The following is a 16,817-nucleotide window of genomic DNA, read 5'->3' as shown; positions in this document are numbered from 1 at the left end:
CACTGGGCAACATTCATCTATGGCGTGTATTTCCCCTCAGGTATACCCGGAGATACTTTTGGTTATCCCGGAGGTCCAGGTTCTAAAGGTCAGCCAGGAGATTCAGGCTTCCCAGGTGAGACTCAAATGTTCGGTTCCTGGTTACCAAATTGATCAGATTTTATTCCCAATTTTTACACTTTGATATATGATCTGTTCTACCAGACTCTCTGTTTGTTTCTATTTATTAACCTGAATATTTCCCTCAACACTCATCTCGGCACTGTTGGATTGATTTAGTTTTTTACGAACACATCTTTGGAACGCATCCAGGGAATCTCTTCAAATCTGGTACAAAGGATCACTTGGATTCGAGGATGAATTGGTCACATGGACCTTATGTAATTAAATATAATATATCAGGAACATCTGGAGGGAGTGAAACTATACTGACCACGTGTGTTGGTTCATGTTCCTGCTGATAATGACGACAATAACTCATCTCAATCCTTCTGCTTTTTGACTTCACATCAATACATTTTGTCAAAGAGGGAATCTCAGAACTGGATATAAAACATCCTGCGCCTCCAACAGAATCTGTTCCCCATCAGACTGAATATCTCTTTTCAGGTGGTCGTGGTAACAACGGCGCTCCCGGTGACAATGGCTTTCCAGGAAGTCCAGGTTTCCCTGGAGCAAAGGGAGCTCCTGGTGAAGGAGGACGGCCTGGAATAATGGGTGAGAGACACCGAACGACACAACAACAAACAAATTCATTTCATATTAAAGGTCACAAGTCATCACAACAGAATGGACCAGCTGGCCAATCAGAGCAGACTGGGCTTTATCAGGAGGGGGGCCTTAAAGAGACAGAGGCTGAAACCATGTCTTTAAGACAGAGGCTGAAAAGAGGAGTTGCAGTAATGGTTTTCTGAACATTAGAGCATGTTAACGTTTTAGAGTAACACTTACGAAATTATCAGCTGAGCTATAAGCAGAATATGTCTCCTTAACATTTGTATCTCATCCCCTCTGCAGGCTCCCCTGGTTTCCCCGGACCAAAGGGTTTGTCCTCCTACCCAGGACGAAGAGGAGCAGATGGGGCCCCTGGTCTGCCTGGAGGTCCTGGAGGACCTGGAGCCAAAGGTGAAAGAGAAACCACTGATGCTCCCTGACTTTGTCATTACGCAGCAAACAAACCCACTCACTGTGTTGTAATTTTACAGGTTTGCCTGGACCCCCTGGTTTGGATGGACTTAACGGCCTTGCAGGACCTAAAGGCCTCCCTGGAACTCCAGGTAAGGACGTCTTTACACACCCGTTCATCTGTCTGCTGCAGTTCAGAAATGTTAAAGATGAACCGCTGTTAAACATTTTGCTTCCGTTTGGGTCCAGGTGGAATTGTAGGAGGTATTCCAGGTACCCCTGGTATTCCAGGGCTGAAGGGAGAGAGGGGCGTCTCCTACCCAGGTGCTCCCGGCTACCCTGGAGGGAAGGGAGAGAGAGGAGAGCCAGGTAAGGCAGTCTTAGACTCACAGATTAACTGAACTTAGAAGTGCTGATTGATTTTGAATCAAAAAATCTAATGTTAAAATAATGACTAATGGCTGATTTGTGTTTATGTGTTTGTGTCAGGTATTTCTGGACGCCCAGGATTCCCTGGTCGACCAGGACTTCCTGGTGAGAGTGTGGGGTCCAATGTTCCTGGACCTACGGGAAATCCCGGACTCCCTGGACTGGATGGAGAGTATGGTAAATACATCTTTCCTCTTTTCCATTTTCTTTCCTTTTGCTTCCTTTTATCCTTTTAACCCTTGTCTCCTCTCCTCTCTCCTCCAGGTCTCCAGGGTCCTCCAGGTCCACCCGGGCCCCCTGGTCCAGGCACAGCACAGGGAGACAGAGGTGACCCTGGGCTGCCAGGCTTCCCTGGCTCCCCCGGCAGTAAAGGAGAACCTGGAATCCCTGGGGGCCCCGGAAGCCCCGGTTTCCCTGGTAGCAAAGGTAGAGTAAAGCTAACCAAACGTAAAAAAAATATTACAAATAAGACAATGAAGTATGACATGTTTTTTTTTTTTAGGAGCACGAGGTGACAGTGGTTACACCGGAGGTTCTGGTCTAAAAGGTTTCCCTGGTGACCCTGGTTATTATGGAAACAAAGGAGCCAAGGGATTGCGAGGTAGGACGACTCCTCTCTTTTCAGGAGTAGAATTTATTTAGTGAAGTGAATTATTTCATTTTCTTCTTTCATGCCTCACCTCCTCTTCCCTTGTCCTCCCATCTTGCCCCTCCCTTCCTCCTCCTCTCCAGGGCGTGTTGGTCGGAAGGGTTTCCCCGGAGTCACGGTGCCACCGAGAGATTTCAGGCGACCCTTCGGAGACATGGGTTTCTCAGGCGAAGGCGGAAGCCCTGGTGCCCCCGGAGAGTCCGGTCAGCCTGGAATCCCAGGACGCCCAGGTAACCAGTCAATCTCACAAATATTGACCTGTTTAAAAATAAATATTTGTTAATTTCTTTTATTTTGATGTATGAAAAATTGAGACGATAATAAAAGAGTCTTCTGGTGCAGGTGCTAAAGGTCGTCCTGGCCCTGTGGGTAAACTGGGCAGGACCGGAACTAATGGTCTGCCTGGAACTGTTGGGGATGGCGGACCACCTGGTTTCCCGGGACCAACTGGAGAGCAAGGTAAGTGGTGTGCCTGCTCGTCTTCTCGTCTGTCCTCACCGTGTCTTTGTCAAAGACATGTTTAATTCCAGCGGTTTTGAGTCTGTTTTGAAGCAACTCACGACAAATTTAACATGGTTCTAAAGTTCATTATCTCTAAAATCTTGAAATTTAAAAGATGAATGCTTCAGTTTTGGGATTCAAACATTGTTTAAACTTTACCTATTCCTCATTTATTATTCATGTCTTGTTATTTATTAATTTCCTCAAATAAAAACACAACAACAGAGCTACCGAAAATACTTCAACATGTGAATTATGCACTGAAACCGACTTTCAAACTTTCCCTGGATTCTAATATTCATTCTCATTTCCTCTTCCTCAGGTCTTCCCGGTACCGTAGGTCGCCCCGGCATTCCTGGCGGAGTCGGCCGCAGCTCCAGCATCGGCTACACGCTGGTGAAGCACAGCCAGGACTCCCAGGTCCCCATGTGTCCTCAGGGCATGGCCCAGCTGTGGGAAGGCTACAGCCTGCTGTATGTGGAGGGGCAGGAAAAGGCCCACAACCAGGATCTTGGTACGGAGACGCTGAAGTTACATCTCTCCACGCGGGAGTTTTGATGTGTAGGTCACAGCAGCGGATCTGTTAGAGGTGTGTAACCCTCTTTCTTTGTCTCTCGCAGGTCAGCCGGGCTCGTGTCTCCCCAGGTTCAGCACCATCCCCTTCCTCTACTGCTCCCCCAACGAGATCTGCTACTACGCCAGCCGCAACGACAAGTCATACTGGCTCTCCACAACCGCGCCCATACCCATGATGCCCGTGGCCGAGCAGGAGATCCAACGTTATATCAGCAGGTATTAAACGCTCTTTAAAGTGCGACGGCTGGGGTTTTAAAAAATGTTCATGTAACGTCTAACGTACACTTCCTGTCCGTTCCAGGTGTTCGGTTTGTGAGGCGCCGTCTCAGGCTGTGGCGGTCCACAGCCAGGACATGAACATCCCCAGCTGCCCCCCCGGCTGGAGGAGTCTCTGGATAGGATACTCCTTCCTGATGGTACGTCAATAAAAAACTACTCCCATTTCCTAGAGATTAGTTGAGCATCATTTTAAACTGCTGTTAGATTTTATTAATTCATCATTTCATCTGTCGGAGTTACGAAGTGTTACATTTTCTTTCTTTATTCCTTCACAGCACACGGCGGCGGGCGCAGAGGGCGGCGGTCAGTCCTTGGTGTCTCCCGGCTCTTGTCTAGAGGATTTCCGCGCAACGCCGTTCATCGAGTGCAACGGCGGCAAAGGCACCTGCCACTACTTCGCCAACAAGTACAGCTTCTGGCTCATCACCGTTGATCCCAGCCAGGAGTTCCGCTACTCGCCGGCACAGGAGACCCTGAAGGGAGGCCAGGAGCGCTCCCGAGTCAGCCGCTGCCAAGTCTGCAGCAAGATCTTGTAGGAGGAGGTGAAGGATGGAGGAGCGGAGGGAGGGAAACAATAGGAGGTGATATACAAACACTTCAAGGAAAGGAAATAAAAAGAGGTGTTAATGATGGAGGAGGAAATGATTTAAAAAGAAATCTATAAAACCAAGAACATGTGACTGACTGAAAACGAGCCCCTCTCCTGCTTCACCGATGTTTTCACGATTAAGTCGAGCGACACCGGTGCGTTTTCAGAGTGTTGTTTTAATGTTTATCCCCTTTTAGGAATGAGTGTTGGATGGAGGAAATGAAAAGAGAAGAGTCTTCTCTCGATTATCACTGACAATGGTGCTATTGTTTATGTTCTTTTGTGTTTCATTTGTGTCTCGTTACGTTTTTTGGGCGAGAATCGTTTCTCGGCTACCTCGGAGAGTGCCGCCGCTTCGGATCGCACCCCCCTTCCCCCCCACGCTAACTCGTCGAGCTCCAGATAAGACAGATCAGGGCGGAGGGTCGGATGTTTGTGATGTGACTCTCGACAGCTGATCTGGTTTAACTGGAGCAGACGTTCACCTGACCCTGGCTCAAAGAAAACACTTGTAATGAAACAGCCACAATAAAACGTAGCTTCTTTTGTATTTACCGACAGATACAAGTGTAACTGCAGTTTATTTACAGCCAAAGCCGCCGCATCTTCTGTCCTGATGATTTTGCACGTGTTGCATGAAAAGCTTCAATGTATGGGTTTGAAAATCAAGTTGCAGAGACTTGAGACCTGCTCGAGACATCTACAGTTTTTATTATTTCTTTTATTGCAATAATGGAAACACAGACACTATATATATATATATATATATATATGTAATAGTATATTCAAGGAAACTCCAAAATCCACCATCTAAAGGTGGCAGTAATGCACCTGTTAGCTGGTTTGCAGGAGAAAAAGAAGAAACAAAAAAAGAGAAGAAACTATTAACACATATTTTTTTGAATTCTGCGTCGTTGTTGTACTAATCCTCAAACTGCAACTATTCCCGTTAAAGCAAAAACACTGATATACTTACTCAGTTTCCGTTTTTTTTTTTCTCCGACATATTTAGATTCTGTAGCTTTCAAAGAAAAACTTTTCAGAACAAGTTCTGCTAATAGCTTCAACATAACCGATGAAACAAATCCACTGAATGTTCGTTTCAATGCAAGTTTGTTGTTTTCGAGTAAGTTACAGTTCTCTACATAAATGACTGTGAAGCAGTTTGGAATCAGGAAATCTGTCTTAACTCAAGCTACGCTCACTTACGTTTCCTCAAGCTTTTGTTTTAGGTGATACTGAAGACTAAACTTTTAATGTGTGTTCTGTAAGAAATGCAAGTATTTTTGTGCAAAACGTGCAAAACCATCAGCACAGTGCTTTAACTATGCATTTGTCATGTCTCATATTCCTGTGATATTTGCACGTTTCACATTTGGTGCTACACAACCCTGACAGTTGACTTGAGATGCAGCATTTAACGATTTCTATTTTACCTGCAACAAAAAGACAAACCTCTGCAACAGTTAACTCCAGTGGTTTGAATGAGGCCACTCATTTATATCTATCTATATATATATATATATGTATATAGATAGATATATATTGCACTGATGTGAGCTCTTCTGGATCAGAACGATAAACGAGTTGGATAAAGGGGCGTGTTTCCTCATCTCCACTTTCACAGGATTTCTTTTTATGTTGCGACCAAACTAGTATTTTTTTTTTTAATCACATTGAACCCTTTTTATTCATTCACGTTCAATGTACAAGAGGAAACACACACACACACAGATTAATTATTGCTGTACATAGTGCTTACTGTATTCCCCAGAAAAATATGTTAGCGCAAACGTCTATAATGTTAACTCCTTATTTTATTTAGATGTTCTCCCAGTTTCGTGTCTTTTCACTGTTCGCGGATACAAAAAAGAGGATGACATTTCTTATTTTCTATCCAGATCATTTTTTACATTTAATTTGCATCGTATACGTGTTTTTTTGATAATATCCGTGGGCAGTGAAAGCCTCTGGGTGACTTGTAACCACTATGACCTCTGTGTCTGCACATAGCTCTGCTGGTAGCCCTGATGTTATTCCCTATGTCACATTTTAATTGTTTTGTTTTTATTTTTCCTCAGTTTTTGTCTGCATTTGCTGGTTTGTAATCTAGATTGTAATTATTTTACTTAAGTCTTGATACTATCCCTTGGTTTTATTTACTGAGATGGGAGGGAATGGGAAGATTATGATGTGTACGTTAAATATTATGGAAAAAATGTCTTTAGGATGTTTTTATATGGAAAGTATATTCACAGCTGAGGATTTAACAGATGTGACAGCGGTTGTTGTCCATTTGCTCTTTTACCACAAGTTCAACAAGCGACATGCTTAAAGTGCCTGGAGTGACAGAAAAGAAAAGTGCAGTTTTTCCTCAAAGAGGATCTATAACAGAAAAAAAACACGTCTTTTATTGTAATGTGTATTTCTCTGCTCACACATTTGGAAATAAAGTTTCTAATCCAACAGATAAATGCGGAATTATTATTATTATTTGTGAGTTTCAGCTCCGTCTGGAAACACGAGGAAGATGGATTCAAAGGTAAAATCATGTGTTTCTGATGAGAATATCGTGTTTGTGTGTTTGTTGTACCTATGTGAATATCATGTTTGAGAATGTGTTGCTCCAAATTTAAAAAATCTGTTTAGTTTATGTGCATTGCCTTAGTTATACATTACATATCATTTAGCTGGCGCTTTTATCCTACATACAACCGAGCAGCTATTTCATGAATAAGATGAGATAAGATACTTTATTTATTCCACATCTGGGAAATAAACTCGTTAAAGCTGCAGATAGTCGGAACGAGTTAGATGAGGGAGCATGTGAAGGTATAAATAAATAAAAAATAATGAAGTTATACAATTATACAGTGAAAATGTACATATCATAAACATTTCACTGCAGATGGAAATATTGAGTTAATATTGAACAAATGTTTACATGTATAAACATATAAACTGAAATATTTCACAGTGAACTACTAAATAGTAGCATCTGATGTATAATCATATAAAGATGTACTTGTACACTGCGTATGAATAGGTTTACAGTCACAATAATAAAGGCCACGTCAGAGTTAGGTGTATATTTTTAGAGTTTATCTAATTGACGCTATAATTGTTCTGAGGCAGAATTACAGGCACTTCACTTCCCGGGCAGCAGGTGGCGCCGAAGCTTTCGCCGTAGCCTCCAAATGACCCGAAGTAGAAGGTTAGCGTCATAACAACAACAACACTGCTAGCGGCGTTAGCTCGAAGGAACGCGACGCGTGTTTGTTTCTGCTGGTCTGGGACTCGTCAACAGGTGAGTGGCTGCAGACGGTTCAGCGCGGGCTCTGGGTTCATTGCGTAGTTCGTGCGTAGGATGCGTCGGTTTTTAAAATCACACGTTAATCAGCCTCAGCGGCGCGTTGGAGGTTTTTTGCTAACAAGCTACCGTTAGCTCCGCTAGCTTGTTAGCTCGCAGCACCTGCAGGTTGATGTTTCATTCTCCATGTGCGCGGAGACGAACGGTTTATCAGGATTATCGTGTCATCGTTATTATTCCCCGTCGCTGCCCCATCATCCCTGCTAGCTGCTAACGCCGTAGTTGGCCGCCATTGTTACCGCTGCACGTCTGAACCTGTGGTTTTTTTTTTTTCTTGCTAAAAATATAAATAATAAATGACATGAATGTTTGCTTGAGGGGAATTAGCTTGAAGTGATGTTGCAGCGTTGTTGGTCATTACAGGACATTTCTGCTCGCGGGGTTCAGAAAGATGTTGAATGTCATGATTGTTGTTGCTGCATGTGTATTTTCACGTCAGGGTTCCACCATGTTGTATTTCTTCTAACAAACCGTCCAGTGTCTTGGGAGCCATCAATAAAGTTGTGCATCGGTATTTTACGTGTGACTCATCACGACCTGCTTCGTTATGAAGAAGTGAAGCGATGCCACGTCAGATACAAACATTACGTTACAGCAATGACTAAACTCTATGTTGAGTTGTTGATGACATAACATGATGAAACCGTCATCACTCATTATATTCTTGTTTTTTTTAATATTGACGGCGACACACTGTTTAAATACGACGTTGGAATAGAGCTTTTAAAAGATGTGAGAATCAGGAGCATCAGTGAAATTAACAATATGCACCTATTGTGGTAATCCTAACAAATGAATTGTGTAAATTGTTATTTTTGCTGTCGGTTGTTTTTCCTCATCGCAGGTACGCTGGAATTTTCTGACACCCACTCGGACATGTCCTATGTCTTCATCAACGACTCGTCGCAGACCAACGTGCCTCTGTTGCAGGCCTGCATCGATGGAGACCTGCCCTTCGCCAAGAGGCTCCTCGAGACGGGATGCGATCCCAACATCCGTGACAACCGGGGCCGCACGGGGCTGCACTTAGCCGCCGCCAGAGGAAACGTGGACATATGTCGCCTGCTACACAAGTTCGGGGCTGATCTGTTAGCGACTGATTATCAAGGGAACACAGCACTGCATCTGTGCGGGCACGTGGACACTATACAATTCCTGGTGTCCAACGGCCTGAAGATTGATATCTGGTAAGAAATGAAGTAATCTCAGTTTGTATGGATGATATTCGGTCAAGTGTTAATGTTTTTTTTTTATTCACGTTTCATTTTACCCCCAATATTTAATCCCCTGTGTTTTGTTGTTTGTGGATTTTTTTTCATGTAAATCAGTTTGTTTATTTTTTATTGAAGCTGCTTTTTTTATACACTTGAAATTTATGTTCAAGTTCATGTGTCTATTAATGCGAAGCCATCTACTCCACAACAGTAATCACAATGGATCGACTCCTCTGGTGCTGGCGAAGAGGCGCGGCGTCAACAAGGACGCCATTCGCCTGCTGGAGGGACTGGAGGAGCAGGAGGTGAAAGGCTTCAACAGAGGGCCCCACTCCAAGCTGGAGACCATGCAGATGGCTGACAGTGAGAGGTAAGCAGGGATTGTTTTTAGAACAATATTTAGGCCTATAGTACATTTATGATTGATGTGAATGAGGTGCACAGAAATAACAGAAAAACCTCTCAGTGTAATGCAAAATACTTCAACAGCTCCACAAACAACATCCTCAGAAATAATCATGAAGTTAAAACTGCTTCAATAAAATTGAGGATTCCAGCTGTTTAATCTGGTTTGTTCCTGTAAAAACTGTGTTTGAGTCCATTGTTCCTTTTTTCCCCTCTGTCTCTCCCAGTGCGATGGAAAGCCACTCTTTGCTCAACCCCAACCTGCAGAGCAGCGAGGGCGTCCTGTCCAGCTTCAGGACCACCTGGCAGGAGTTTGTGGAGGACCTGGGCTTCTGGCGGGTTCTGCTGCTGCTTGTGGTCATTGCCCTCCTCTCGCTGGGCATCGCCTACTACGTCAGCGGGGTCCTTCCTTTCTCCACCAGCCAGCTGGAGCTGGTCCACTGAGGTGGAAGGCAGGGATGAGGGCGATGACGAACAAGCATGGTTTAAGAGGGTAGTAAAATAATCAAGTGAAGTTCTACTTTCGACTGTTTGTACCTGACAAACTACAATTTTTGCTTTATTTGCAGCCCTGATCTCATATTTTATGGTTTTGTTATTAAATTGTGTTTTAAAACGCAGTGATGCAAAAGCGCAAAACTCATTGTCAGCTAAAACAAATAACAAGGTTGTAGGATGACTAACAGGAAGGACTAAGAGAGACGATATGTTGAAAGCAACACTATGTAACTTTCACAAAGCAACAGCGTCCACAGCCACACGTGATTAATTCTGTTGTCCACATGTTCGACACATGCAGAGAGAGAAAACACATCTGAACGAGGGATATTACCCATGATCCTCTGCTTCCTGAACCAGGAGAGCTGCGGCTGTAACAAATCCACCAAACTCTGTTTAGAATTCTTCATGTTTTAAAGTTTCCTGCTGAATATTGGAGATAAACTCTGGTTGTTAATAACATCTCAGTGTTTTGAACTGATCACAGTTCAGCTTCACTGATTGTGACAGTTGAAGCTGTGACTCTCAGTCACTTCTTCTCACAGGAGATCGATCCCACTCAGCAGAGTTACAGAGAACAGACGCTCAGGGAGTGAAGGAGGAAACTTTCTCCGTGTTCACACTCAAACATCCAACTCACTTTAATCACGCTGCTGGTTTAAGGTAAAAGAAAGTTACATAGTGTTGCTTTAATGTTGTGTAACATGACACCCCTTTGAAAACAACATTGCAGCGATAGTTTCCTTTAACACAATCTTGTGGTCCAGTGAGAAACTGCCACCGTGCTGCTGTCATGTTTTTATTTTTTAAAAAACACACTTTTTCAAGTGCACTAGTATGCTTATCAAAATGTCCCAGCCTATGCTGATTCAGTGACACTTCATGACTTTATGAAACACCTCCCACTCATTTCAAACAGCTTCTGAAACTAGTGGTGGAGAAAATAATAATGCTTGTTTTGTGACATGCCAACAATGACATTTCCTGGAATCATTTCCTGTTACAAGCTGTATATTGGCAACTCTCTTTTTTATCTTCAAGGTTTTTGTGTTTGTTTGTCCAGTTTCTCCGTTGTGCTATTTATCAAATGTCCACTTTATTAATTTCCTTTCATATTGTAAGCTTTTGTTAAAATGCTTCGCCTCTTGCTGTCTTTAACCCAGTTTGCTCTTAAAATGTCTGCATTTTTCATTCAGTTAATATCTCAATTCTGACTTGAAACGGTTTGATAGGTGAAGAGTTGATTCACTTGAACTTTTGGAAGGAAACGTATGGTCTGCATACGTGCAGTTTAGAAAAGCACCTCGACTGTGTGCCTTTTGAGAGAAAGCTCCGTGTTTCACAACAGCTCATTGACATTCCTGCGTGAAGCATGCAGCATTTTTGCATTAAAATCTACCGCATTGTTGTGAACGAGACGTAATGCTTATAAACTAGGATTATGGCAGCAGATTAAAGGTTATAACTTGTCCTCTTTGTATATTCATTAATGTCCTCTGAATCCATGTAGATTTTATTTGTTGTAGTTTTTCCAGAGTTGATTTTCTGTGAACAATAACACATTTAAAGTGTGGAAATAAAATGTGTATGAATGATTGTAATCTCCATTAGGACTGTCACCATCATGGCTTCTTGTGCTGGGCTCAAATACATTTCAGAGGTCACCTGACTATATACTATATACTATACTATACTATACTTCACTATATATTTTCATTGTTGTAAATAACTTATACCATATTTGTTTCTAAAGGTTAAACTGCTGCTACTAATTAATTCAAAAGATGATAAATAAGCATACGTTATCCCTTCACATAATATTATAAAATATTATTATTATTTGATATTATGTTTTTATTTATATATAATTTGTCCTTTTATTACTCATTATTTCTTTAGATGTACTATATGTACAACATCTGTCAATTTTTCATGTACACTTAAGGGTTTGCCTCGAGGTCACCACTTATTAATCTGTCAGACAAGAAAAACATAACACAAAATGTGTTGTTTAAATTACTTTCATTTAGGGGTGGGGGGGCAACAGAACAGAGGCCTCATTCCTGTGACCAGCATTCAATCACATGCAGCTTTTACAGAAGTAAAATGGAGAGTAAGATATTCATAAAGAACATGATCGTATTCCCCATTTGCATGAAAACACTCCCAACAGTGTCTGTCCGGGTTTTAGGTGATCGACTCTTCTTATAGTACAGCTTGGTGTGCTTCACCAGAGTTCGGTCGAGGACGTCAGCCATATGTAGCTTCTGTACTGCCAACATAAGCTCTAGCAGCTCCTTGCTGCCGATATCTTTCTTCAGGTCATGCATCACGGCCTTGCCTACTTTCTTGATGTCCTTAAAGTTGGCAATATACCCAGATGGGACAGTGATCCCCTCCATCACTCTGTCGGTAATGTTATTGCAGTACTGGATCCACTCTTCCGGTGTTACTTTATTCTCAAACTTGCAATCAGACAGCACTCTTGCTGTCAACAAGGACACGAAAATCCGGGCTTGGTCCAGGTTGTCCAACTCCAGTTTGTTGTCAACGGGTTTCAGCATCTCCTCCATTGTTAGATATTTTCAATCAGGATCTTAATCCTTCAGAAAATAAGTTCTCTGAAATGAAATGACAGATTTGTATTCCTGCCATTTATACCTATGCTGTCAACTTCTTATTTGCCTTTAATCTTTGTCATTGATCTCTGTCTCTCTGGCATTGATCTTTGGCATTGATCTCTGGCATTGATCTCTGTCTTTGTCATCGATCTCTGTCTACAACACCAATTTTGTAAACTGTGCAAAGAAACCTTCGTTATAGAGATATTACGGTAGTCCTGCCATGATAACAATATTCAGTCTGACATTTCAATTACAGATATTACAGTATTGCACTGACACTGAAAGTATTGCACAGTTTAACTGAGATCAGATCAGAACACGACATGTTTCCTCATGTTTTGAATGTCTGTGTTTTGGTCCATGGCCAGACATTGTGCAATTCCAGCTCATCAGCAGGCAGGCAGTGGTCTAACTGGTACTTTAACAATGTCAGTCTCATGTTGGACTTCTGGCAAAAATACTTTTTATCCCTCATCAAAAACAGCAGAAGAAGTTCATTCTTGTTCTGAGGAGGGGACTTTAACAGAGGATGACTCAAAAAGTACACAGTATAAGTACTTCACAGTATTTGTGGAACCATGAATGTGCAATCTGTGATGTGCGATCAAATCTACGCAGGCCCTTGGGTGAGGATGATGCCTTCACGGCCGGTTGGAAATCTGAGACGCAAAGTTTCCAACTGGGAAACTCAACGATGCGACTTTGGAAGTCACATGACAGTTCGACTGACAGTAGACCATAGACTGTATATAAATATTTGTGGGAACGTATCGTCCGTCTTTTATTCATTTCACTGGGGATTTATGTTGACCTCGTAGTTTTGCTTGTTTCATTTCCGCGTTTCTTTCCCACTGACTGAATTGAACACATCTTTAACGCGGACATCTGAGGAATTCGATTTTTTTTTTTAATTGATCGTTTTCATTCAAAGCTCCGGGAACTCTTCTGGTGGAGTCATGAATACTCGTCTTCTGCTGCTCGCCGCTCTGCTGTCGGGTTGTGCAGGTGTGTGACACTTTGGTCTCAATGCTCCACGTTGTTTTTTGTGTTTTGACGATCACACGATTCACTTCTCCCCCTGTGGATTCGATCCTGAACTCGGTCTTCCTGGTTCTCTGTGCATCGAGAGAAGCTGCATGCCTCTTCCTTTTGACCTTGCAAAGTGAATGGTTCCACTGTTGATCGTGTAATCTAAGAGTTATTGTTTAAATATATCACTATGATAAATATATGTCTTTAACATTGATCTCCAAAATGTATATCGGTTGGGTTCTATTCCCGATCCTGTTTGTGGCTCTCAGCTCTAATCCTGTTACGACGAACAAACTTTGTGAGACTTACCTCAAGTTGGTCCTTTTGCCTCAGTTATAATTCATCTCTAGATTAAAATAAAACGGAATCAGACTTACACAAATTATACTTGTCAATAGGATTTAATTAACCAGAGTTTGTTTTTTTTAATCATTGGACTTGGTGATAATGAGAAGTAAAAATGTTCGTGTGTCTTTTTATTCTCAGGAGGAACCTCAGATAAAAGTGAGAATGAGATCCTGGCCTCTGCTGGCGAATCGGTTCTTCTGCCGTGTCAAATCAGTACCAGCATTCAAAACCCAACGGTGGAGTGGACCAAGGTGGGTCAGAAAACCAAATTCATCTTTGTGTACCGGGACGGCTGTGAGACCTTCGAGATGAAGGATCAGGAATTCCAGTTCAGGACGAGTCTCATCATGAGTGAAGTGAAAAATGGAAACATCTCTTTGAGGATTTCAAACGTGCGGCCCTCGGATGCAGGAAAGTACAACTGCAGGGTTTTCCATAGGTCGCAGTCAGGGGTTGTCAGAACACTGGAGCTCATTGTGTGTAAGTCCACTGGAATGTATGATTTATTTATGATTTGAGATGAATATAAAAAAAAGTTTGTTAACAGAAATATTGGACGATGCGTTCACTGGTCTTATAGGTGCTCCCCTCCAGCCAAAGCTCTCAGTGGTTGCGGGTGACATGGAGACTCTGCAGTGTGAGGTGAACAGCTCGCTGCCGCAGCTTCAGATGACTTTTCTTGACCATCAAGAAAAGGACATTAATGCTCAAGAAGTCCCAAAGCGACGTCAAGATTCCAGGGGATGTTGGACCATCACCTGGAGAGTGACAGTGCCGAATGCGAGCGAAAGGTTTATTTTAAGTTTATTCTCAAAACTTCTAACTTGAGATGTTTATCTGGCGCCACTGTGAAGCAGTCACATCTTCTTCTTATCTCCACCATGGAGGTTTTGTTTTCAGGAAATAAAAGAGTTTTGATTGAATCTTTTCACGATTTAAATGTACATCTACAGTCGTCTCTTCCAGGAGAATACATCTGTGAACTGAAACAACACAAACTCAATACTTGTATCTTTTGTGTTTTTCACACAGGGTCACCTGCAGAGTTCTCCAGCCTCACACAAACCAGTTCACAGATGCACAGATTTACTTTACAGGTACACTGGAGCTTTAACTATCCTCCTGGATCAACTGGATTCACTGAAAGATAAAGTTACATTCATGCTTTCATGGAGACATAGAATACGTCAGGTTGATAGTTTAATGTAGTGTTATTACCTGAAAAGGTTTTCAGGTTCTAATGTTCAGAAATAACGTCCTCCAAAGCTTCCAGAGCATGAAGGAAATGTCGGACTCCGTCCTCACTTTACTTGGCTTTGCTCAGAGGTGCACCTGCCAAATGTCCAGTTTGGCAGAGGGCAGGCAATAGGTCATAATAATGAGCGTCCTCTGCTGATCAAACAAACTACTTCAGAAGGTCTGATGTGCATCTAGACAGAATGATTTTTAATTGGAACAAGTCATTAATCAATGATTATGAAGTTTGTAACATTTCTGAAATAACATGTTGGTAAAAATTGTCATTTCAGCTAAATCCACGATGACCTGCACAGTTTTGTGCAGTGTTGTTGCTGCTGTTGCTGTGGTGTTTGGACTCATTTATATTTCGTATAAAATATATTCCAACCGTGGTAAGTCAGAAACATTTTTCCTTTTACCTGCAGACACAAAATCACCACCGGTGTATGTTATATTATATATATTATATATGTTTTGCCGTCTTTCAGGAAGTTCTGTACTTTGTTGATTAAAAATAAGCCTTTGGCAAAGGGTTGAAGCACCGTTGCTTTTTATTTTATTCAATGAATGAACTGTAGTTGTGGTATTAGCAGAGATTCAAGCTTCCAAATCCAAGCAACTTGCTGCAACCGAAGAAAGCTTACAACGACTATTTTCATTTTATTAGTTGAACGATTATTTATTTCATCAAGCAATTAATCGTTGGTCTTGAAAATATCAGAATTTCGTTAAAAATGACCTGTTTCCAACAAGGAGCAATTGAAAAGCTGTAAGTAGAGAATGTTTGTACCAAATGTCAGGCATAAAAAAATGATTTGTTTTGTGTCCACACAGTGAGAGGAAAACAACGTCTAGAGCCCAATCAGCCATTAGTACTAAAAACGGACGCACAGACTTACCATGTGGTAAAACAGTCTGAATCCAGCAATCCAGACGTCTCCAGTGAGCATCAGATCAAAATACGGGAACTGGAGTCGGAGCTTCAAGAACAACAAAGCATCATTTCCCAACTACGTGAAGAACTGAGTCTCAGATCGAAGCAGAGCCCTGTCCCATGCCATCTCAACCAGCCTACGTTAGACCTCAGTCCTCCCAAATCTAATAGCATTAACCCACACCAGTTTCCAAACGGCAACAATCCAAATCCGTTGGCCACATCCAATGACAACCATTTAAAATCCGTCAGCTTCCAGAAAAAGGCTAAGAAACCTGGCTCCGGGAGGCAAACTGCTGTCGGGCGCTTCAGCAGCGGTGTCACTACTCGTCCTGAGTCGGCCGATTCTTCTCGAAAGTCTGTTTCAGAGGAAAAGCCTTCAAAACGCTTGTCTGAGTCCCGCTCTCATTCAAAGGCTACAAAGCCCCAACGCAGACACACTTACTCAGCTGTGACTCCGAACCGTTACGATGTCCTGGCAGATACATCTCTAGACTAAGAAAATTCATATTTAAAAAATATCTTTTTTAGGATTGCAATACTGGTGTTAAAAAATGTCTATGATTATATTTAGCTTATAATTTCAATCAGACACTTCAATCTATCTTCACTTAACGATAGTGTAGAAAAAGTTTCTACACTATCAGAAACTTTTTCTGGCTGGTGTGAATTTTTGCGGGTGTGCAGAGATTGAGCTTCCTGTTCTTGACAAACATATGGAAACAAAATGGCACTCCAGCAAAAAATGAATTGTGAAGTGCATGCTTAGCAAATGTAATTGATAAGTTAAAAATACCTTCTTTAAAAATAGAAATATGTGCAATGTGCAACAAATGATTGTATAATTATATTGTATAATAAAGATTTACAGAGATTAAGTATGGCTCATGTCTGAAATTGTAATTGTGTGAATAGAAAATGATGATGGCTGATAATGATAATGGATAATGATAATAAATTAGCTGAAAAGTTAATGGCTTGTGGAAAACAATACATTTTTGTAAA

General features: G+C 41.9%; 3 protein-coding genes across 7 annotated transcripts in view; all 3 read left to right on the top strand.

Moving 5' to 3' along the window:
* col4a6 (collagen, type IV, alpha 6) overlaps nt 1-6,622 on the top strand; it is an 82,227-nt gene extending 75,605 nt beyond the window's left edge. For all 3 annotated transcript variants that reach the window (XM_069518197.1, XM_069518198.1, XM_069518196.1), the window contains 14 exons: nt 41-115; nt 610-717; nt 1,018-1,125; nt 1,206-1,277; nt 1,375-1,494; nt 1,615-1,731; nt 1,819-1,980; nt 2,057-2,155; nt 2,287-2,433; nt 2,546-2,662; nt 3,027-3,218; nt 3,325-3,496; nt 3,582-3,696; nt 3,835-6,622. In XM_069518197.1, coding sequence (XP_069374298.1) covers nt 41-115; nt 610-717; nt 1,018-1,125; nt 1,206-1,277; nt 1,375-1,494; nt 1,615-1,731; nt 1,819-1,980; nt 2,057-2,155; nt 2,287-2,433; nt 2,546-2,662; nt 3,027-3,218; nt 3,325-3,496; nt 3,582-3,696; nt 3,835-4,095 — 1,865 coding nt within the window. In that variant the 3' untranslated portion in view covers nt 4,096-6,622. The remainder of the gene's footprint in view (nt 1-40; nt 116-609; nt 718-1,017; nt 1,126-1,205; nt 1,278-1,374; nt 1,495-1,614; nt 1,732-1,818; nt 1,981-2,056; nt 2,156-2,286; nt 2,434-2,545; nt 2,663-3,026; nt 3,219-3,324; nt 3,497-3,581; nt 3,697-3,834) is intronic.
* A 692-nt stretch (nt 6,623-7,314) lies between these two features.
* ankrd46b (ankyrin repeat domain 46b) lies at nt 7,315-11,242 on the top strand. The gene is made up of 4 exons (XM_020106292.2): nt 7,315-7,455; nt 8,363-8,705; nt 8,944-9,102; nt 9,365-11,242. The coding sequence occupies exons 2-4, from the start codon at nt 8,395-8,397 to the stop codon at nt 9,579-9,581; spliced, it is 687 nt and encodes a 228-aa protein (XP_019961851.1). The 5' UTR covers nt 7,315-7,455; nt 8,363-8,394; the 3' UTR covers nt 9,582-11,242.
* A 1,211-nt stretch (nt 11,243-12,453) lies between these two features.
* Nucleotides 12,454-16,690, top strand: LOC109641749 (butyrophilin subfamily 1 member A1-like). 3 transcript variants are annotated; one of them, XM_020106291.2, is made up of 7 exons: nt 12,743-12,800; nt 13,191-13,264; nt 13,778-14,119; nt 14,220-14,430; nt 14,672-14,736; nt 15,169-15,270; nt 15,713-16,690. In XM_020106291.2, exons 2-7 carry the CDS (start codon nt 13,216-13,218, stop codon nt 16,309-16,311), a joined length of 1,368 nt encoding a protein of 455 aa, XP_019961850.2. In that variant the 5' UTR covers nt 12,743-12,800; nt 13,191-13,215; the 3' UTR covers nt 16,312-16,690. The 3 variants fall into 3 exon arrangements, with proteins under 3 accessions (XP_069374300.1, XP_019961850.2, XP_069374301.1); XM_069518199.1 differs by lacking the exon at nt 13,191-13,264 and having other exon boundaries at nt 12,454-12,800; XM_069518200.1 differs by lacking the exons at nt 12,743-12,800; nt 13,191-13,264 and adding an exon at nt 13,271-13,421.
* Nucleotides 16,691-16,817: the final 127 nt, after the last annotated feature.

The sequence above is a fragment of the Paralichthys olivaceus genome, chromosome 22 (assembly GCF_024713975.1).
Source record: "Paralichthys olivaceus isolate ysfri-2021 chromosome 22, ASM2471397v2, whole genome shotgun sequence".
In the NCBI taxonomy this organism is placed as follows: domain Eukaryota; kingdom Metazoa; phylum Chordata; class Actinopteri; order Pleuronectiformes; family Paralichthyidae; genus Paralichthys; species Paralichthys olivaceus.
This window is presented reverse-complemented; position numbering and strand designations above follow the sequence as displayed.